Source organism: Bos javanicus, chromosome 15, assembly GCF_032452875.1.
Source record: "Bos javanicus breed banteng chromosome 15, ARS-OSU_banteng_1.0, whole genome shotgun sequence".
Classification (NCBI taxonomy): domain Eukaryota; kingdom Metazoa; phylum Chordata; class Mammalia; order Artiodactyla; family Bovidae; genus Bos; species Bos javanicus.
Genome location: NC_083882.1, coordinates 15,407,770 through 15,431,116, shown reverse-complemented (window position 1 = coordinate 15,431,116; position 23,347 = coordinate 15,407,770). Strand labels below are relative to the sequence as shown.

The window sequence follows — 23,347 nt, the reverse complement described above, 5'->3', positions numbered from 1 at the left end:
AGTCATTTGAGAGGTGGTAATGCTGGATGGCATCGCTGACTTCATGGACGTGAGTCTGAGTGAACTCCGGGAGTTGGTGATGGACAGGGAAGCCTGGCGTGCTGCGATTCATGGGGTCGCAGAGTTGGACACGACTGAGTGACTGAACTGAACTGAACTGAGCTGAATGCTTTTATGCACTTTTCTGAATAGTTATATCAAAACATTTAAAGCAAAACTTATTTTTATGAGCTTATTGCATTGTGTGGTGTTGATGAATGAGTTGGGGGTTGATTGTTGGGTTCTGGCTGACTGGCTGGGTTGGGGGATTTGGTCTGCAGCCATATGTTAAGGATGACTTGGTGGAAATCACCTGGGAGATATGAGCCAACATGGGACGAAGAGTGCCTGCTCTCCACTGTCTTCTCGATGTTGTGAGTCTATTTCACATGGTTAAGTCATGATACACCCCAACAAATGAATCCACACATAAATGAACAAGAATTTCAAATGGGCATATGTTCTATGAAGCAATGAAAGGGGGTGGGATGAGACAGCAGAATGCGTAGTCTGGTTCCAGTGGTCAGGAAATACTTCCTAGAGCAGGAGATCTTTCCCTGTCCCAAATGACAAGAAGGGATGTCCAGAGCTGATTTCTCCTTGGAAGAAACAGCAAGTGTAACAGATGTAACATAGAGCTTGGGGTTGTTGTTTTTACAGAGATAGAAAGGAAGCTCCTTTGTGTCTGGGGCATAGAAAGGGGAGAGACAGGGTGCAAGGTATATAGGACCTTGTAGCTCATGATGAGTATTTGAGTTTATTCAACTTGAAATGAGAAGGCTTTGGAAGTTTAAAACAGCACTTGAGGGCTAGAGCAGTTTTTAAAGGAGGGGCGAGAGGCAGGCGGGTTGGGACCGCCTCAGTACAGGCCACCAGCGGTATCATGGTGACCCGGAACCCCCCTCCCCAAGAATATGAAAGTGATGATGATTCTTATGAAGTGTTGGATTTAACTGAGTATGCCAGAAGACATCACTGGTGGAATCGAGTGTTTGGCCACAGTTCCGGACCTATGGTAGAAAAATACTCGGTAGCCACCCAGATTGTAATGGGTGGAGTGAGTGGCTGGTGTGTGGGATTTTTGTTCCAGAAAGTTGGAAAACTTGCAGCAACTGCAGTAGGTGGTGGCTTTCTTCTCCTTCAGATTGCCAGTCACAGTGGCTATGTGCAGATCGACTGGAAGAGAGTGGGAAAAGATGTAAACAAAGCAAAACGACAGGTTAAAAACCGAGCAAATAAGGCAGCACCTGAAGTCAATGACATAATAGAAGAAGCAACAGAATTTGTCAAGCAGAACATTGTGATATGCAGTGGATTTGTGGGAGGCTTTTTGCTAGGCCTTGCATCTTAAGAATATGAATGTTGTGTCACAGTGAAGTCACCTCTGAGAAGAGAAGTGGTGGTGACAAGATGTTCTCATCATTACACATTGACAGATTCTCCAGGATGACAAGAAACCACTAGCTGGACAATACCCAACTCACTGCTTAGCATTTTGCCATCTGAAATTTAGCAGACTAGTATCTGCTATAAAATAACCTGTATGGTATGTGGATAATAGTATCCCTGAGCAAAATACGGCTTTCCTTATTTTTTAAGAATTTGTGTTTGTTTAAAATTTGCCTATAAAACACTACTATTGGATGTAGATATGGAGGGAAAATGAATTGTTGGATGTATTCCCCAGTAAAATATTATCCTCATTTTATTTAAATAAAATGTTTTCCATTGTGCTTTTTTAGTATAGTGCCAATAATTAAAACTTTGCATTATAGCTTCAACTGTAGGGCTGACATTTTTTTAAAGATATGTTTGCAGTAAACTGAAGAACTGTAACACATTTTGTGGAAGGATTTACAGATAATAGAAAATGCTGGGTTTTTTTTGCTTAATATCTTTAATAAGAATTATTAAAGATATTTAGCAAAAAACACCAGCACTTGACATGATAACAATTTGCATATTTAAATAACCACATCCGTTGTTCTGTGCAGCACATGGGGACAAGAGAAATAGTTAAAACAGGTGAGAGTTAGTTGCTCAGTCGTGTCCAACTCTTTGCAACTGCATGGACTGGAGCCCACGAGGTTCCTCTGTCTATGGAATTCTCCAGGCAAGAATACTGGAGTGGGTTGCCATTCCCTTCTCCAGGGGATCTTCCTGACCCAGGGATCGAACTCATGTCTGCTGCATTGCAGGTGGGTTCTTTACTGTCTGAGCCACCAGAGAAGTCCCCAAACAGGTGAGAGTTGATGGTTATTGACTCAGGCCTTAGTGTTGAAAATGCACAGAAGTGGCCAAACAGAATAAATTTTGAAAACTGGATGCAGAAGGAAACATTTCAGAGATACAAAGCACATCTCTCTTCCCTCCAGCTCTGCCCCCACAGAATTTCCAGAAGACTTTGGAATCTGAAGCACCATGTAAAACAAAAGGGGACAGTCATGAACAAGTAAGCCTTCTTTGAAGTTCTGATTGAGGAATGGCAAAAGCTCACGTCTCATTCCTGTCACCATGCAGCGAGGCAAATTTGTGGTAGCGTATTCTGTGGAAAATTGAGATTGAGAAACTGAACTTGGGGATTCCAGGCACAGTGGAGGATGGCAGTGAAATGCTTGGCTGAAAAGATGATTAGGTCCTGTACTGAGATGGTGGGACCACAGGATGGAAGCTGACGGGAATTACTGGGCAGGTAGCAGCCCTAGAGGTCCCTTGGACCATAATAGTAGATCTTATTCGAGCAGGGGGTAACTTTTAGTGCCTGAGATGTTGGGGGGTTTGGTCCTGTAATATAGGTCAGTTGTGGGTATGGTAGTGCAGAGAAATAGAAGAACTCTGAAAAGTCTCTATGAAGACAGTAGCCTGGCTCATATTGCTCTTTTCCATTTTACAAACAGAAGTTCTCCTTGTTATAGTTCAGGAATATCACAGTCTCCTCTCTGGCATATAGATGTCCTGGAGAGCCTAGGATAACAAAATTGAGGGACTGGAAGAAAAAGAAACAAAAGCAGTTTTCAGCAAATATTGCTGCCATTGTACTCCTTATGTTTTCACTCGGTTACTTGCATACTTAAAATATTTCCCAGGCTTCCCTGATGACTCAGTGGTAAAGAGTCTGCCTGATAATGCAGGAGACTTGGGTTCAATTTCTGATCCCGGAAGATCCCACATGCCTTGGAGCAACCGAACCCGTGTGCCACAACTATTAAGTCTGTGCTCTAGAGCCATGGAATGTCAACGACTGAAGCCCGTGAGCCCTAGATCCTGTACTTAGCAACAAGAGAAGTCAACCCGATGAGACGCCTGGGCACCACAGCTAGAGAGTAGCCCCCATTTGCCGCAACTACCAGAAAAGCTTGTGCAGCAATGAAGACCCAGCACATGCAAAAATAAATAAGTAAAATCAATAAATCTTTTAAAAAAGTGTTATGCTTTTTTAAAGAAAATGAAAAATTTTCCTTACCCAATCAGGACAAGCAGTGTTAAGTATACAGGTTAGCGGTACCAATAAACTGGTTTCTAAATTAGTCTTCTTGTCCTAAGTAGGCATTTCTCCAAAGAAAATATACAAATAGCCAATAGGCACATGAAGATTCTCAACACTGCTAATTATTAGAGAAATGCAAATCAAAACCACAATGACATCACCTCACACCTGTCAGAATGGCCATCTCAAAAAGTATACAAATAAATGCTGCAGAGGGTATGGATAAAAGGGAACCTTTTTACACCTTGAGGGGAATGTAAATTGGTGCAGCCACTATGGAGAACAGTATGGAGGTATTTTTAAAAAAACAAAATAATAGAGCTACCATATGATCCAATATAAAATGGATGGGAATGTGCTAATTTAATTCAGATGACCATTATATCTACCACTGTGGGCAAGAATCCCTTAGAAAAAAATGGAGTAGTCCTCATAGTCAACAGAAGAGTCCAAAATGCAGTACTTGGGTGCAATCTCAGAAACGACAGAATGATCTCTGTTTGTTTCCAAGGCAAACCATTCAATATCATGGTAATCCAAGTCTATGCCCCAACCACTAATGCTAAAGAAGCTTCAGTTGACCAGATCTATGAAGACCTACAAGACCTTCTAGAACTAACACCAAAAATAGATGTCCTTTTTATCATAAGAGATTGGGATGCAGAAACGGGAAGTTAAGAGATAGCTGGAATAATAGGCAAGTTTGGCCTTGGAGTACAAAATGAAGCAGGGCATTGGCTAACAGTTTTGTCAAGAGCACATGCTGGTCATAGCAAACATCCTTTTCTAACAATCCAAGAGATGACTGTACACACGGATATCATCAGATGGTCAATACCGAAATGAGATAATATTCTTTGCAGCCAAAGATGAAGAAGCCCTATATCATTAGTAAAAACAAGACCTGGATCTGACTGTAGCTCATATCATGAGCTCCTATTGCAAAATTCAGGGTTAAATTGAAGTAGGGAAAACCACTAGGCCATACACCTAAATATGACCTAAATCAATTTCCTTATGATTATATAGTGGAGGTGACGAATAGTTTTGAGGGATTAGATCTGGTAGACAGAGTACTTGAGGAACTATGGAAGAAGGTTCATAACACTGTACAAAAGGCAATGACCAAAACCATCCCAAAGAAAAAGAAATGCAAGAAGGCATAGTGGTTGTCTGAGGAGGCTGTACATATAGCTAGGAAAGAGAAGTGAAAGGCAAGGGAGAAAGGGGAAGATATACCCATCTGAATGCAGAGTTCCAGAGAATAGCATGGAGAGAGAGAGAGGAAGGTCTTCCTAAATAAACAATGTAAAGAAACAGAGGAAAGTAATAGAATCAGAAAAACTAGAGATCCCTTTAAGAAAATTGGAGATAGAGAGGAAACATTCATTAATTTCTAGGATGGGCACAATGAAGGACAGAAACGGTAAGGACCTAATAGAAGCAGAAGAGATTAAGAAGTGGAAAGAATACACAGAAGAACATACAAGACAGGTCTTAAAGGCCTGGATAACCATGATGGTATGGTGAGCTGATATGAATTTGTCGTGTTCACTCAGTCATGTCCAGCTCTTTGCGACCCTATGGACTGTAGCCCCCCAGGCTCCTCTGTCCATGGGATTTCCCAGGTAAGAATACTGGAGTGGGTTGCCATTGCCTTCTCCAAGGGATCTTCCCAACCCAGGGATCAAACCCCAGTCTCCCACACTGCAGGCAGATTCTTTACCATCCAAGCCACCAGGGAAGTGCCACTCTTATAATTTTCAACCTCTCAGTTATCTGTTGATTGGTTTAAAAATCAAAAGGGCACAGACTACCTGGGTTGACCAATCAGAGCCCTCATCCCATGATTACTGTTGATTGGTCCTGATCAAATTATACCTTTGCCTAGGTATAAAGCCAGAGCCATCAGGACATTGGTCTGCATTTGGAGACCAGCTGCTGAGAGAACACTGTCTCTCTGAATCCTTGAATAGCTCCAATTGGAATCAGGATTTTGTTGATCAGAGGTACGTCATTTTATTTCTATTTGTGCTTGTAAGCAAAAGAGGTATTTTTTCTATTACAAGTTTTTTAAAGTCACTATATATGTATATATACTGTATACATATACATAGAGAGAGAGTGAGAGAGAGAGATACATTGGGATATCATTTCCTTGTGTTTTTATTATTAAACTTTTCTGACAAAAGGAGCTAATTTTTTTCTTAATTTTTTTTTTGTAAAAATCACAAAGATTTTCAGGAAAAAGCACCTCATTTAGTTAACTGGGATCCAATGGAAGTAAGATGGTTTCTAGAATTGGGTAAGGAGTAAGTCGATTAGAAGGAACTTGAAAAATGTGTAGGATCAAATTAAAGACTTTGATTGGATTTGAGGGTATTAGAATTAGGGTGGTGCTGACTGAGCTGAGACCAAGGTGGGACAGACAGAGCCAGACTCCGAGCACAACCTTTTTTATTTAGAGGCTGATTCTTCAAGGAAACCATTTTCTGGGCTGTAGTGTTTCCTCATTTGGAATTAAGGTTTTAGATTAGCAGAAGGCAAGCACTTTTTTTTTGATGTTTGTCCTTTAAAGTACAAAGATGAAAAAGACATTTTATATTAGAAAGCAACTTTTTCCCCTTGGTAAAATTCTCATTTTATGCATTTTAAGTACAAGTATTAAATGCATATGATTTTGACTTCTTCTTTGGAGGCATCTATTTGTTATTAAAGGAATTGAAACCTTTTTACTATTTCACTGCATAATTGATGTTAATTTGTATATGGGATCTATAGATATTGTATGCTAATCAGTGTTCAGAAACTTAGTTGATCCATATATTTCTAATAATCTGTTTGTGAATGCAATTTAATAATTGTACTTTAGTTGGAATGTTTCAGATGTATCTGTTAAGGATAATGCTTGTTATTATCCTTATTATATGTGCACATTGGTATCTGTACTTTATTTCTTTCTCTGCCTTATTTCATTTGGAATAATACCCTCCATGTCAACCAATGCTATTGCGAATGGAAAAATTTCATTCTTGTTTATCACTGAGTAGTATTCCACCAAATATCTATATCACATCTTCTGTATTCATTTAACCATGGATGGACACTATGGTTGTTTGCATATCTTGGCTATTGTGAGTAATGCCTCAAGGAACCTAGAAGGGCAGATATTATTTTGATATTCTGTTTTTATTTCATTTGGATATATACCCAGAAATGAGATTGCTGGATTATATAATAGTTCTATATAAAATTTTAAAGAACCTCTCTACAGTTTTCCATAGTATGTACCATAACTGCACCAATTTACATACCTGTTTACAAAGTATATTTTTGCCCTTAAATTCAGATTTCGAAATTAAGATTACTATAAAATTTTGCTTTAAATCAGTTCCTTTTGTCATCTACTCATCTTCAGATATTCTGTATTTTCTTTAGGTTTGGCTTTGAAACTTCCATGAAGACACTTTTTGCCACAGTGAGCTGAGAAACTGCCAGGCACTCAAGCCTGTGAATCCAGGGAGGCCTCCCAGGCACTTACATCTCCAACCAAAGAAAGTCACAGAGCTGCAGACTGAGGCAGGACTTGGTTCAGGGAGCCTTCCCCTCTGGGAAACACCCTCTTTCCTTTGGCTACAGAATAAAGCATAGGGAAGAGGTTACTCCCTAATACTCTCAGGTACCCACAGCATACCTAAGACCCCGAGAAGCCACTGCTGATTATACTGCAGCCATGCAGGCTGAGCACTTTGGTTCCCAGAACCCAAGTTGTAAGATCATGACCTTCCACCCAACCATGGAAGAATATGCGGATTTCAACAAATACATTGCTTACATAGAATCGCAAGGGGCCCACCGAGCAGGCTTGGCTAAGATAGTTCCACCCAAGGAATGGAAAGCTAGACAGACCTACGACGATATCGATGACATCTTAATAGCCGCTCCGCTCCAGCAGGTGGTCTCTGGGCGGGCAGGTGTGTTTACTCAATACCACAAAAAGAAGAAAGCCATGACCGTGGCAGAGTACCGCCACTTAGCAAATACTGAAAAATACCAGACTCCATTCTACTCCGATTTTGAGGAATTGGAGAGAAAATATTGGAAAACCCGCCTCTTTGAGTCCCCAATATACGGCGCGGACATCAGTGGCTCTCTATTTGATGAAAACACGAAGCAGTGGAACCTGGGACGCCTGGGGACCATCCAGGACCTGCTGGAGCAGGAGTGCGGGGTGGTCATCGAGGGCGTCAACACCCCCTACCTGTACTTCGGCATGTGGAAGACCGCCTTCGCCTGGCACACGGAGGACATGGACCTTTACAGCATCAACTTCCTGCACTTCGGGGAGCCTAAGACCTGGTACGCGGTGCCGCCCGAGCACGGCCGGCGCCTGGAACGCCTGGCCGGCGCTCTCTTCCCGGGCAGCTCGCGGAGCTGCGAGGCCTTCCTGCGCCACAAGGCGGCGCTCATCTCGCCCACGGTGCTCCGGGACAACGGCATCCCCTTCGGTCGGGTCACGCAGGAAGCGGGCGAGTTCATGGTGACCTTCCCCTACGGCTACCACTCGGGCTTCAACCACGGCTTCAACTGCGCCGAGGCCATCAATTTCGCCACCCCGCGCTGGATCGATTATGGCAAAGTGGCCTCGCAGTGCAGCTGCGGCGAGGCGCAGGTGGCCTTCTCCATGGACGCCTTCGTGCGCATCCTGCAGCCCGAGCGCTATGAGCTGTGGAAGCGCGGGCAGGACCGGGCGCTGGTGAACCACGCCGAGCCCGCGGCGCCGGGCGGCCAGGAGCTGAGTGCCTGGAGGGAGGTGCACTCGCCCTGGGGAATCCGGCTCGCCTGCAACTCCCAGGAGCCGCGCCAGACCCCGCCGCGGACGCCAGGTCCATCTCCTCCAGATCACCACCCAACTGGCAGATGTGTTTCTCGTCGTCGTCGTCCTCGGAAAAGGGGTACTCCAGAGCTGACTGTCCGACCCGGGCGAAGAGGAGCCTCTCCAAAGACTCAGATATGAGACGCAGCCCTGCCCTGCAGAGGAACCCTGGATGGAACAACCCAGCCGGTGGGCTCCAACGTCTTGCTAAGGCCTCCGAGTATGACTGCTCTTTGGAGAAGCCTTTGTACCCCACTGTTCTTGGGTGTGGACGATCCTCAAGACTGGTCAACACTTACATTTCAGAGCTTTGGGTATTAGCAGGTCATTAGTCTTGCAGGAGGGTCCCTCCTGTGTTGCTCCTGGAAGTATACTGGGTATTTTGAGTCTTTGATATATTGGAAAAGTGTTGTCTGCCAGTATTTGTTCGCAACTATATTAAAGGTAACTAGGATGTTAACATCTGACTTGATTTCTGGTGTTGTTCAATCATTTGGGAGGTGTTTAGGCACTTTTCTGAATTACTGTATCAAAACATTTTAAGTAAAAGTTATTTTTATGAGCTTGTTGCATTGTGTGGTGTTGATGAATGAGTTTGGGGTTGATTGTTGGGTTCAGGCTGACTGGATGGGTTGGGGGATTTGATTTGCAGCCATATATTAAGGATGAGGACTTGGTGGAAATCACCTGGTACTTGTCTGACCCAAGTTGCTAGGAGAGATGAGCCAACATAGGATAAAAAAACCATCATCTGAAAATCTTCTAACTCTCCCCTGCCTTTTCAATGCTGTGTGTCTATTTCACGTGGTTAAGTCATGGATACATCCCAGTAAATGAATCCACACGTAAATGAACAGGACAGTTTCAAGTGGGCATACATTCTGTGCAGCAATGAAAGTCTAGTTCGAGTGGTAAGGAAATACTTCCTAGAGCAGGAGACATTTCCCAGTCCCAAATGACAAGAAGGGAGATCCAGAGCTGATTTCCACTTGGAAGAAACAGCCGTGTAACAGACTTACCATAGAGCTTGGTATTGTTTTTGCAGGATAGAAAATTATCGGACACTCCTTTGTATCTGGGGCAGACAAAGCAGGAGGCAGGATCTGGGGTATGTAGGACCTTGTAGCTTATGTCAAGTATTTGAGTTTGTTTAACTTGAAATGAGAAGTCATTGGAAGTTTAAAACAGCACTTGACATGATACCATTTCTCCATTTAAATAATCACCTTCATTGTTCTGTGGACCATGTTAGGGGCAGGAAAATGTAGTTGTGGGTGTATGAATGCTCAGTCATGTCCAACTCTTTGCCACTCTGTGGGTTGGAGTCTTCCAGGATTTTCTGTCCATGGGATTTTCCAAGCAAGAATACTGGAGCAGGTCTCCTGCATTGGCGAGTGGATGCTTTACCACTGAGACACCTGGGAAGTCCAGAATGTAGTTAGAACATCTAAATAGTACAGGTGGTAGTTGATGTTTACTCAGTTAGGCCCTAATTACGAAAATGTACAGAAGTGGTCAGAATCATTCCTGGAAATTGAAAATGGTAGTTTGGATGCAGAAGGAAACATTTCAGAGATACAAACCACAGCTCTCTTCCCTCCCACTCTGCCCCAGAGAATTTCAGTAAGACTTTGGAATTTGAAGCACCATATAAAACTAAAGGGGAGTCATGAAAAAGTAAGGCTTGTTTGAAACTCTGAGGAGTAGCAAAAGCCCATAGGGCTTCCTCAGTGGCTCAGCGGTAAAGAATAAGCCTGCAATGCAGGAGACGCGGGTTTGATTCCCAGAGGAGGGCATGGTGACCCACTCCAGTATTCTTGCCTGGAGAATCCCATGGACAGAGAAGCCTGGTGGGCTATAGTCCATGGGGTTGCAAAGAGTTGGGCATGACTGAAGTGACTGAGCACGCATGCACAAAAGCCCATGTTTCATTCTTATCAACATGCAGCTAGGCAACTTTGTGGTCACGTGTTCTGTGGAAGTTGAGAGAGTGAATTCATGGACCCGGGCACAGTGAAGGATGGTAGTAAGATGCTTGGCTGACAAGATGATTAAGGCTTGTTTTGAGATGGTGGAACCACAGGATGGATGCAGACTGGGATTACTTGGAAGACAGCAGCCCTAGAAAGCAGCAGGACCAGAGTAGATCTTTATGAGCAGGGAGTAAACTTTCATGTGATAAGTAACGGCAATATTGAGGGATTTTGGTCCTTTAATGTAGGAAAGTTTTGGATACAGTACTGCAGAGTAATAAGGGATTCTGAAAAGTCTCTATGAGCCTGATTCATGTTGCTATTTTAAACTTTAGAAGCTGAAATTATCCTTGCTATATTTCAGGAATATTATGATCTCTTCCCCTGTAGATGCATATCCTGGAAAACCTAAGCTAACAAAATTGGGAGTTTTGAAGGAAAAGAAACAAAAGAGATTTTCAGAAAATTTTTGCTCCCATTGTACTCCTTATGTTTTTTACTCACTTTCATACTTAAAAGAAAATTTTCCTTGCCCAATGAAGCAAGAAATATAAAAAATACAGTTTAGCTTTACCAATATACTGGTTCCTAAATTAGTCTTCCTGACCTAAGTAGGCATTTCTCCAAAGAAGACATACAAATGGCCAACAGGCACAAGAAAAGATGCTCGACATTTCTGTTTATTAGAGAAATGCAAATCAAAACTACAATGAGATCACTTCACACCTGTCAGAATGGCCATCATCAAAATATCTACAAATAATAAAAGCTGGAGAGAGTGTAACCCTCTTACACGTTTGGTGGGAATGTAAAGTGCTTCAGCCGCTATGGAGAACAGTATGGAAGTTCCTTAAAAAAACAAGACTAGAACTACCATAGGATCCAGCAATCACACTCTTAAACATACATCCAGAAAAGAGAAAAACTAATTGGAAAAGATGCATGCCCCCCAGTGTTTATAGTAGCACTATTTACAATAGCCAAGATAGGGCTTCCCTCATGGCTCAGCTGGTAAAGAATCTGCCTGCAATGCGGGAGACCTGGGTTCGATCCCTAGGTTGGGAAGATCCCCTGGAGGAGGGCATGGCAACCCACTCCAGTATTCTGGCCTGGAAAATTTCCATGGACAGAGGAACCTTTCAGGCTGCAGTCGTGGGGTTGCAAAGAGTCTGACACAACTGAGCGACTAAGCACAGAAGACAGGGAAACAATCCAGTTCCCATCAACAGATGAAAGGTTAAAGAAGTAGTGTATGTATAGACACATATATACACACAATGGAATATTACTCAGCCACAAAAGAATGAAGTATTGTCACTTGCAATAACATGGATGGACCTCGAGAATATCATATTAAGTGAACACACAGAGAAAGACAAGTATATCACACGTGTAATATAAAAACAATACAAGTGAATCTATATACAAAACAGAAAACAAACTTGTGGCTAGTAAAGTGGAAAAGAAGCAGGAGAGGGATGGATTAGGGGTACGGGGTCAAAGATACACACAACTGTACATAAAATAGATAAGCAACAAGGATTTACTGCATAGTACCTGGAACTGTACTGCAGAATCCGCCTGCAATGCAGGACACTCAGAGCTGTGCGTTCGACCCCTGGATTGGGAAGATGCCCTGGAGAAAGGCATGGCAACCCCCTCCAGTATTCTTGCCTGGAGAATCCCATGGACAGAGGAGCCTGACAGGCTACAGTCCATAGGGTCACAAAAAGTTGGGCACGACTGAAGCAAATGAGCACTCACACACAGGGAACAATATTCAATATCTTGAAATAACATGAAGACAAATAATCTGAAAAAAACATGTATAACATTCACTTTGCTGTACATGTGAGTCTAACACAACATTGCATATCAACCATTACATTTAAATTTAAAAAATTAATCTTGAAAGGATCAGGAGCTGGGAGTGGTAATGAATGGGACTCATCAAGTGATTCTATTCAAAATTCTGTTTTACTTCATGTGGATGGACACATTCAGTTTGGACACTCTCAATCTGGACTGCTCTTCTCAGGACAAGATGCCCAGAGCCAGCTGTTTCTCCATGTCCAAGAGGTTTTTGCTAAACTTAATCTTGGAAAAACAAGACCACTGAAAATGAAATTATATACAAGCAAGAATAGAGCCACCTTTGTTCTTGATCTTTTAGGCTCCTTTCCGTTCCTGCAGAAGACAATGGCATTCCACTCCAGTACTCTTGCCTGGAAAATGCCATGGACAGAGGAGCCTGGTAGGCTGCGGTCCATGGGGTCGTGAAGAGTCGGACACAGCTGAGCGACTTCCCTTTCACTTTTCACTCTCATGCATTGGAGAAGGAAATGGCAACCCACTCCAGTGTTCTTGCCTGGAGAATCCCAGGGACCGGGGAGCCTGGTGGGCTGGCGTCTATGGGATTGCACAGAGTCGGACACGACTGAAGCGACTCAGGAGCAGCAGCAGCCACTTCGGAGAAATAACAACCATGAGTTCAGTGTATATTCATCAAAGTTTAACAGATGTCTAGGACATCAAAAGCGGTATGTTTCACATGGTTTTGTCAATGTATCCTCACCATCACCTCTTTAAACTGTCAGTGTTGCAGGGACTTCTCTGGTTGTTCAGGGGTTAAGAATCTGCCTTGTAATGCAGGGAACACGGGATCAGTCCCTGGTCTGGGAAGATCCCACATGCCACGGGGCAACTAAGCCCATGCGCCCCGACTGCTGAAACCTGCCCATTGAGAAGCCTGCACGGGGCAGTGAAGAGTAGAAACTAGAGAAAGCCCGTGCGGCAATGAAGACCCCGTGCAGCCAAAAATACTAAACAAATATTTTTAAAAGTCAATATTACAGTTACAAGGCCTAAATTATTATATATAGATCCTAGTCAGTTCAATAGAGTCAACTAGATTGGTTTAATTTTTTAAATTTTATTCACGGTGCTGCTGATAGACAGGATGATAATTTCTAAAGCTTTGTGAATTCAGACAATGCTTTTTACACAACAGCTTTGTACCTAGGATTACTGGTTTGTATTCATGCTCATTTTGAACTTTCTAGGAAAAGCCAGATTACCCTCCAGTTTCCATCACTGTTGGCAGTACAGGAGGGTTCTAGTTTCTCCATCTCTTGACCCACATTCTACACTGTCAGACCTAATCTAAATGGGCAACGGATAGCATTTCATTGCTTTCCCCTGACTACTAGAGATACTGCACACCCTGTGTTGATTGGCCATTTGGATTTCCTCTGTTGTGAACGACCTAAGGCTCTGCCCAATTTTTTCTTGGTTTGACTATATTTTGTTGTTGCTATGTAAGACATATGTGATATTTAGGATACTAATTCACTGTCAGTTTCATGTATGATTAAAAACTTTTAGAATGTAATTTCTTTTAATTTTTTTACGTCGTTTTGTCAGGGTTCTTCAGATTAGTAAAACTGATATGAGATGCATACAGCTCTTATTAGAGGAATGTGTTTACCCAGTATGAGACATCCCCTGATCTGTCAGATGGATCATCTGTAACAGGCCGTACCAGGAATATGACCTGGGTCTGGGTTCAAAAGCTTGGGGACCAGGAGTGCCCATGTCAAGTGCCCCACAGCAGGTAAATGGATGTGTCTGCTCAGCAGAGAGAGCAAACTTGCCTTTCTTCTGCTCTGTTCTATTCAGGCTCTCTGTGGTTCTATTCAGGCTCTCTGTGGTTTCAGGCTCTCATGGTCCCATCTGTTGGTGAAGGCAATCTTTACTCAGTCTACTGCTGCAAATGGTAACCTCTTCCTGGGACAGCCAGGTGGACACAGCAGAAATGATGCTTTACGAGCAATCTGGGCATCTGGGTTGACGTCCTTTAGGATTGACTGGTTTGATCTCTTTGCTGTCCAAAGGGACTCTCAGGAGTCTTCTCCAGCACCACAATTTGAAAGCATCAATTCTTTGGTGCTCAGCCTTGTTTATGGCCCAACTCTCACATCTGTACATGACTACTGGAAACGTCCTAGCTTTGACTATATGGACCTTTGTTCACAAAGTAATATCTCTGCTATTTAGTACACTGTCTAGCCCCTACCCTGGTGCTTCCCTGGTAGCTCAGACAGTAAAGAATCTGCCTGCAATATGGAAGACCCAGGTTTGATTCCTGGGTAAGGAAGATCCCCTGAAGAAGGGAATGGCTACCCACTCCAGTATTCTTGCCTGGAGAATTCCACAGACAGAGGAGCCTGACAGGCTACAGTCTATGGGGTCACAAAGAGATGGACAAGACTGAGTGACTAACACTTTCACTTTTTTCTTCTAGATTTGTCAAAGCTTTTCTTCCAAGGAGCAAGTATCTTTTAATTTCGTGGCTGCAGTCACCATCTGCAGTGATTTTGAAGCCCAAGAAAATTAAATCTGTCACTGCTTCCATTTTTCCCTCATCTATTTGCCATGAAGTGATGGGACAGGATGCCAAGATCTTAGTTTTTAGAATGTTGAGTTTCAAGTCAGCTTTTTCCCTTTCCCTTTTCATCCTTATCAAGGGGCCCTTTTATTCCTCTTTGCTTTCTTGCATTAGAGTAGTATTATCTACATATCTGAGGTTGTTGATACATCTCCCAGCAATCTGGATTCCAGCTTGTGATGAGTCATCAGGTAAGACTAACTATAAGGTACTCTTCAATTGCTGCTAGACAAATTGCTAATTTCTTTTTTGCTATTTCTTAGGATATTTGCTTGGTTTGACTTTTAACCAAGTTTCTTTGTTCCTGGCAAGATTGGTTTAAAAATCAAAAAGGGACAGAAAAAAGTGTTGACCAATCAGAGCCCTAATCACATAATTACTGTTGATTGCTGCTGATCAAATTATACTGTTTCCCAGGTATAAAGCTAGAGCCATCAGGACATGGGCCTGCATTTGGAGTCCAGTTGCCAGGAGAAGAGTCTCTCTGGGTCCCTGTATAGCTGCAGTTGGAATCAGGATTTTGTTGATAGAAGGTAGGTCCCTTTACTTGTGTTATTTGTGCTTCTGAGGGAAGGAGTTATTTTCTTACCACAAGTTTTAAAAAGCAACTTTAGTTATGCACATACACACACATAGATGGAAAGAGAAAATTATACACTGGGATATTGTTCCTTGAGTTTTATTTTTAAACAATTTTCCAACTTGTGGAGTTAATTTTCTTCTTAATATTTTCCTAGTAAATTGCAAAGATTTTCAGGAAAAAAAAAAAAACACCTGATTTGTTGATCCAATGGGAATAAGAGGGTTTCTAGAACTGGGCAAGGGGTGAGTCAATTGGAAAAGACTTGAAAAGCATGTGGCTTCCCTGGCTCAGAGGGTAAAGAACCCGCCTGCACTGAAGGAGACCTGGGTTCGATCCCTGTGTCAGGAAGATCCCCTGGAGAAGGGAATGGCAACCCACTCCAGCATCCTTGCCTGGAGAATTCCTTGGACAGAGGAGCCTGGAAGGCTACTGTCTATGGTTTTGCAAAGAGTCAGACACAACTGAACTGACTAACACTTTCTGAAAAACATGTGTGATCAAATTAGAGACTGGCTATAAGGATATTAGAATTAGGGTGGTGCTGATTGAATTGAAATTGGAGTGAGGCATATAGAATTCAGCATGTTTCATTTAAAGGTTGAATCCTTCAAGGAAAACATTTTCTGCATTGTAGTGTAACATCATTTGGAATTAAGATTTTAGACTAGACGAAAGCAAGAACTTTTTGACTATCTTTTTTTCCTTTGAAGAATAAAGATGGAAAAGATGACATTTTATATCAGAAAGCAACTTTTTCCCTGATAAAATTCGCATCTATTTATGCATTTAAAGTACAAGTATTAAATGCATGTAATTTTTAGATTTCTTCATTGGAATTATGCATTTCTATTATTAAAGGGATTGAAATCTTTTTACTGTTTCACTTTATAATTGATTATTAACTGGAGTATATGATCTATAGATTTTGAATGCTAATCAGTATCTAGAAACTTGGTTGAATTTTTATTTCTAGTAATTTGTCTAACAAAGCAAATTACTGATTAGATTTTAATTAGAATGTTTCAAATGTGTACCCATTAAGGATAATGCTAGTTAGGAATGTATAAATTTGTGTTCTGTACTGTTTTGCCTGCTTTTGTTGACATAGGCACTCTTTCTGTTCATGGTAGATTTTTGCTGCATCCCCTAGTTTACCATAATACGATTTGCGATTTGCTTGTACTTTTCTGTTTATTCTTCACCTTCATGGTTTTACACTTTTAATGGTCTATGAATTGCTTTTTGGTTTCAGTCATCTATTTCTATTGGGTGTATGTTTTCTTTTGCAAATGTTTCAGCTTATATCTTTGTTTTCTTTTCCCTCATTTCTTTCAGGTTAAACCATCCAATTTCTTGAATTGAGGGTTTAACTCATTTATTTTCAGACTTGCTTAATTTCCTTTTAGTTCAGTTAGATATTTCTCTTTTTCTGTCTTATGATTTGCCCTAATTCATTATTTTTAATTTTCAGCTTTATTACTCTATAATTGACATATAAAATTGTAAAATATCAAGATTTGATTGTGGTGATTTGATATACATTGTGAAAGGATTACCCCCGGCATCTAGTTAACACAATTACCTCATATATTTCCTTTTTGTTTTTTGGCTGAGCCACACAGCCTGTGGGATCTCAGTACTCTGACCCAGGTGTGGGTCTCATCAGTGTCCTCGGGAAGAGGGACCCAGGGAAGCGACTGTCTGGGCCCGGGTTAGGAGGAGCCTCTCATCAGACACGGCGCACGCATCTCTGGAGCTCGAAGCTCAGTTCCCGTTTGCTGACGCCCCTTCGATGGACAGCCCTGCCCTGCTGAGCCCTTGGCTCCAGCATCCTGCTAAAGCTTCCGGATGCTGCTGTGCTCCTGATCTTCAACCCTTGGGTCCCCCTTTGGATCCTGGAAATCCAATGCACCCCGGCCCGTGCCTGCAATCGCTGGAGGGTATTGCGGCCGGTGACCTTTACGGCGCCCCCTTGATTCCTCCCAACGTCAGTGAGACTCTGACCGCGTTCCCCAGAGACGCTGCTAGGACCTGCAGGGCCCCCATAAACCTGGGTGAGGTGGTAAGGTTGGACCACTCTTATGCCTCTAGGAGTCTGGCACCAGCTGCAGAGACCAGAGTCTCCAGCACCCTTGACTGTGATCCCCTGGGGCTAAAGCTGGAGGCACTTGCATCTCTTGAGTCCTGGGACGAGTTCTCCACCAATGGATGGTCTTCAATCTGTGAGCCCATGACTACTGAAGAATTTGCCAAATGTGACTCTCGGGGATTTTTTTTTAACTCTGTGTCTGTCTGCTTAGTTTCTCAGTCCTGTCCATCTCTTTGTGACCTCATGGACTGTAGCCCACCAGGCTCCTCTGTCCATGGAATTCTCCAGGCAAGGATATTGGAGTGAGTTGCTGTTCCTTTCTCCAACGGATCTTCCTGACCCAGGAATTGAACCCAGGTCTCCTGCATTACAGACAGATTCTTTACTGTCTGAACCACCAGGGAAGCCCTTTGTAACTATATTGATATTTGTTAAAGCTGTTATCCCGATGTATATCCACAAAACAAAGGTACAATCCTTAAAATATATTTTTAAATTCAGCATTATCTCCTAAAGGAAAGTGACCTTTCAATAACTAGTCCCCTCTTTTGCCTAGTATAACTTCCCTATTTACACTCCCTTCTGCCCACATTTTTTATTTTGTACAGCTTCTTGGTGCTTTCTGCTAGACTGAATGCTGCCAAGTTTGAATTGTATTTTGCATAAGTAAACTCTTCAATTTTTTAATATGCCTCAGTTTATCTTTCAACAATCTAAAGCAGAGTAATCCAGAAAAGTTAAAAGTAAACGAATGAACAAAATTATACCAAGAAAAATACAAACAGAAAGCAGAAGTCATGAATCTTAGTGTCAGAGAAAATAGAATTGAATCTCAAAGGTATATGAAAGGGCTCTAAAGGCTACATCTCACCATAAATGTATAACAGTCATGAATGCCCAGGCAACTTTGATAAAGTTTAAATTATAGAAAATCAAACAAGTTGGAAGAAACATTAAAAATAGAATTTAAATTACTTAATGTGATATTTTGATTTATAATATGAAATATATGTTTGGTCCTCATCTCAGTTTCTGATTGATAGCTCCTAAAACCCTTGGAATTTCCGAAGTAAATAAAGTTACGTTTTATGATTTTGTTACCTTACTGTGGTAGCTATTAAACTGCCCTTAAGTCACTTAAGCATGTTTCCCCTAGCTGGTTGCTAGGGGGACCAACCCTACAATTAGAGGATTGGAATTTTCAGCCCCACCCTAGACTTTCAAGGAGGAGGAGGGGCTGGAAATTGAGCCAGTCACCAATGGCCAATCATTTAATCAATCATGCATATGTAATAAAACCTCCATAACCCCCCACCCCCACCAAAAAAGGACAAAGTTTGGGGAGCTGCTGGGTCAGTAAATCCAGCAATTCTCTAAAGAGAACTGGGGACAGTATTGCACCTAGAGAGGGCCTGGAACCCCATTTCACCTTATGTTGTGCAAGAGAGGGAAAAAATGGACAGACTTAGGTGGCTTAGAGGGTAAAGCATCTGCCTGTGATGCAGGTTCCATCCCTGGGTCGGGAAGATCCCCTGGAGAAGGAAATGACAACCCACTCCAATATTCTTGCCTGGAAAATCCCATAGACAGAGCAGCCTGGTGGGCTACAGTCCATGGGGTGGCAAAGAGTCGGACACAACTGAGCGACTTCACTTCAAGGATGTAGAAAACTTCAACAGCATTAACCATAAGGTAGAATTTATGTATCTGGTAATAGAGGACTCCCTTTTGTCAATGCAAAAGGATCAATCACAAAAATTGACAATAAATACAATTAGGTGAATAGAAAACATTAATAAATTCTTAAGCAAGAAAGAAGGTCAAACTCTAATTATCACGCAATAAAACTAGAAATTAACTGTAAAAATCAGGAAATACAGAAGTCTTTCCTGGAAAGTAAAAAATTCTCAACTTAAAAACCTGTAGGTTAGAGGGATATAAACCACAATAGTTAAATTCCCTGGATACAAGGACATAGAATAAATATTTGTTAACTGTATAAACAGGCTTACCTGGTAGCTCAGCTGGTAAAGACTGGGGCTTCCCTGGTAGCCCAGCCAGTAAAGAATCTGCCTGCAACGTGGGAGACATGGGTTCAGTCTCTAGGTTGGGAAGATTCCCTGGAGGGGGCATGGCAACCCACTCCAGTATTCTTGCCTGAAGAATCCCCATGGACAGAGGAGCCTGGCGGGCTACAGTCCATGGGGTTGCAGAGTCACATGGCTGGGCAACTAAGCACAGCTCATAGCAACTATATAAACTCTGGAACCAGACTGCCTGATTTTGAATCCCGGCTTCCCTCTTACCAGTTTGTTTGACTGACCTTCCTAAATTATTTAACTTCATGCTGAATCAGTTTCCTCACTTGTGAAATGAGATAGTAATAGTACCTGATACGATTCTATGAATCAGTATTTGTAAGTTCTACGAAGGATGCCTGGGACATAATAAGCATGACTGGAATGTTTTTAGATATAAAAATGAATGAAATACATAAGAATATATGAGATTCAATTGAAATAGTAATGGGGAAAATTTACAGGATTAATTTTTTTAATCAATAAAATTAAAAGAATGCAATTCAATTGACTTTGCTCCTGTCTCAAAGTTAGGGAAAAACAAACAGAAAGTAAGTAGCAGGAAGGAATAAATAAATATATATGCAGAAATAAATGAATTAGAAAAATTGTAATATAATATAACTAAATCAACAAAAAGCTCAACTGGATACTTTTTAAGGAAAAATTAATTAACTAAAACAGATTTCAGAAGAGATAGAAAACCTAAGATATAAATTTCCAAGTAAGACATGCAGAAAGATGTCAAAAGGTATGTCTCTTCAAAAATCACTAGTATTAGGTAGTTTCATGGGGAAAGTGTGTGAAACCTTTAACCCACGGATCTTTTCAAATTGATTTAGGCATTCAAAAAGAAGAAAAAATTCAAAGTTTTAGAGTAAGCATAATATTGATAGAAAAACCTGACAAATTATGTAATAGTCAAAAGTTATTTGTGAATATTGATGTTAAAGTTTTAAATTAAAACTAGCTGTACTGTGCTTAATTGCTGCAGTCATTTCCAACTCTTTGTGGCCCCATGGACCATAGCCCGCCAGGCTCCTCTGTCCATGGGGATTCTCCAGGCAAGAATAATGGAGTGGGTCTCCATGCCGTCCTCCAGGGGATCTTCCTGACCCAGGGATCGAACCAGCCTCTCCTGTCTTGCAGGCAGATTCTTTACCACTGAGCCACCACCAAAGCTCTAAAATTAGATGAAAGTGAAAGTCACGAAGTAGTGTCTGACTCTTTGTGACCCCATAGATTGTAGCCCACCAGGCTCCTCTGTCCAGGGAATTCTCCAGGCCAGAATACTGGGGTGGGTAGCCTTTCCCTTCTCCAAGGGATCTTCCCAACCCAGCGATTGAACTCAGGTCTCCTGCATTGCAGGTGGATTCTTTACCATCTGAGCTACCAGGTTTTAAATTAAAATTAGCTCAGTTGTGTCCAGCTCTTCGCAACCCAATGGACATTAGCCTACCAAGTTCCTTTGTCCATGGGATTTTTCAGGTAGGAACACTAGAGTGGGTTGCCATTTCCTCCTCCAGGGGATCTTCCTGACCCCACGTTGAACCCACGTCTCCTGTGAGGCCTGCATTGGCAGGCTCATTCTTTACCACTTCAACACCCAAGAAGCCCCTATTTAGAGAATAACAATGATTAAATGTTTATTGCAGGGAAACAATGATGGTTTAAAATAAGGAAACCTGATAATATGACTAATAGATCCAAGAAGGAAAGTTATATGATCGCTTTCATAAATTCAAATGGACATACGACAGAATTCAACAGTTATGTTTAAGACATGGCCCCACTGAATATTTCCTTAAACTGAAAACATTTCCTCTATTTATCTAGTTAAATATTTTATCCCCAAAGCCAGCATTTTGGTTAAGCGGGAAATAATTGAGACATTTCTGCCAGTAATTAGAATTAGAGGTATTAACCAATGCAAAATACTAGAGTTATAAGTGATGGAAAGGAAGAAACAATATTTCCTTTTATTAAACTTGGTATGAAAACCTTGGTTCCTGGAAAACTCAAGAAAGCGGCTATTTACACCTATCTTTTTTTCTCCTTCTCTTGACCCTGCTGCTGCTGCTGCTAAGTCGCTTCAGTCGTGTCCGACTCTGTGCGACCCCAAAGACGGCAGCCTGCCAGGCTCCCCCATCCCCGGGATTCTCCAGGCAAGAACACTGGAGTGGGTTGCCATTTCCTTTCCCAATGTAGGAAAGTGAAAAGTGAAAGTGAAGTCGCTCAGTCGTGCCTGACTCACAGCAACCCCATGGACCACAGCCCACCAGGCTCCTCCGCCCATGGGATTTTCCAGGCAAGAGTACTGGAGTGGGGTGCCATTGCCTTCTCCACTCTTGACCCTAGCAGGGCTCATTGCTGCCTAGATTTTACTTCTTGGGACTTTTTACCAATGGTGAAGGGCACTTCTTCATGGAAGAGGCAGACATTAATCTTAAATCAGGAGGGTGGGATTGAATCAGAACTTTTTTGTCCATCTAAAATGAGTAAAAATAAAAGGAAAGAAGGGCCAGACATTCAGAAAGTCTCATCTGGGTAAATTGTTGGGCACTGCTGTGTGCAGAAGGGTAGTCAGAGTTGGTTCATGAGGAGGGTTCCTAAAATCAAGATTTCAGAAAAGGTCAGAGGACAAGGGTGACTTAGTTGGGGTGAGGAGGATAATCATTTAAGGAAGGAGAGGAGGTAAAGAAACAGAGGTCACCTTGCTGAACAATGTAAGAACTGTCTAGAGAGACCTTTCACATTTTTCTTGCTTATGTCAACCGTCACCCATACATAGTCACTACTTCTACCTTTCCTGGAACTTCCGTTTTATCACTTCTTTCTCTTTTGGCAGGTGATAATGACTCCTACTGACTGGGCAAGATTCCCTCATTGTCCCACCCTCTCTGATCTTGTGTGGTGCACTATGGATATTATATTACTCCACTGAGCACAGACAATATGCCGGGCACCACACCAAGCCTCAAGATCAGCACAATACACAAACTCACTCTATGAAGCAGAAACTACTAATATTCTCTTTAAAGAGATGAAGATATAGAATATAGAAAAATTGAATAAAATACTTAAGGTCTCCATGTAGTAAATGTTGGGCTGAATATTCAAATCCAGATTATTGATTAAGGCTAATTCTGCATTTGAATTATCATCCCTATGGAAATAAACCTCTTTTCAGGAAGGTCTAAGTCTTGATTGATTTTTATATTCCCCATTGAGCCTGTTGTGTTACCTTAAGCATAGTGGTCACTCGATTCATATTTATTTGAATAAATGATTAAGTTAAATCATCTAGCTAACATTTCTTATCTTTTTCTCTCCTTACTAAACATTTTTCTGAGTCCTCACCTTTCAATCTTTCTGTGGCTTTCAATTTTAGGATTAATTCTATTTTGAATTTTAGTGAGAAGTCATGGAAATGGATTAGGATATGTCTGATTGAATTAAAATATTTTGGCCTGTCAGATCATTCTCTTTTATTTTGAGAATAGCTCCAATGTGGCTCAGTGGTAAAGAACCTGCCTGCCAAGCAGGAGACTCAGGTCCAATCCCTGGGTCGGGAAGATCCCCTGGAGAAGGAAATGGCATCCCACTCTAGTATTCTTGCCTGGGGAATTCCTTGGACTGGTAGGCTACAGTCCACAGGGTCACCAAGAGTTGGACACGACTTAGTTACTGAGCATGAACGAAACACTACCGAGAAAGCATTTTACGGGACTGGGAGAAAACATTTTCTGGAGCTGGGAGTGTCTCATTTGAAATT

General features: G+C 41.9%; 2 protein-coding genes and 1 long non-coding RNA gene across 3 annotated transcripts in view; all 3 read left to right on the top strand.

The window, feature by feature from the left end:
• The window catches only part of LOC133261671 (lysine-specific demethylase 4D-like), a 38,081-nt gene extending 29,117 nt beyond the window's left edge, over positions 1 to 8,964 (top strand). The window contains exons 2-3 of the mRNA XM_061440175.1: positions 5,418 to 5,535; positions 6,965 to 8,964. Of these exons, the coding sequence (XP_061296159.1) occupies positions 7,260 to 8,543 (1,284 nt within the window). The 5' untranslated portion in view covers positions 5,418 to 5,535; positions 6,965 to 7,259 and the 3' untranslated portion in view covers positions 8,544 to 8,964. The remainder of the gene's footprint in view (positions 1 to 5,417; positions 5,536 to 6,964) is intronic.
• On the top strand, positions 854 to 1,772 carry LOC133261673 (FUN14 domain-containing protein 1-like). The gene has a single exon (XM_061440180.1). The coding sequence runs from the start codon at positions 923 to 925 to the stop codon at positions 1,388 to 1,390; it is 468 nt and encodes a 155-aa protein (XP_061296164.1). The 5' UTR covers positions 854 to 922; the 3' UTR covers positions 1,391 to 1,772.
• An 8,507-nt stretch (positions 8,965 to 17,471) lies between the features above and the next one.
• LOC133261675 (uncharacterized) lies at positions 17,472 to 22,765 on the top strand. Its single transcript, XR_009741076.1, has 2 exons — positions 17,472 to 17,796; positions 22,421 to 22,765. It is a non-coding gene; the product is annotated as an uncharacterized LOC133261675 (long non-coding RNA).
• The last annotated feature ends 582 nt before the right edge of the window (positions 22,766 to 23,347 follow it).

Excerpts from the sequence above, each read along its gene's own strand:
- LOC133261673 (XM_061440180.1), top strand. The coding sequence starts at position 923 with ATGGTGACCCGGAACCCCCCTCCCCAAGAATATGAAAGTGATGATGAT.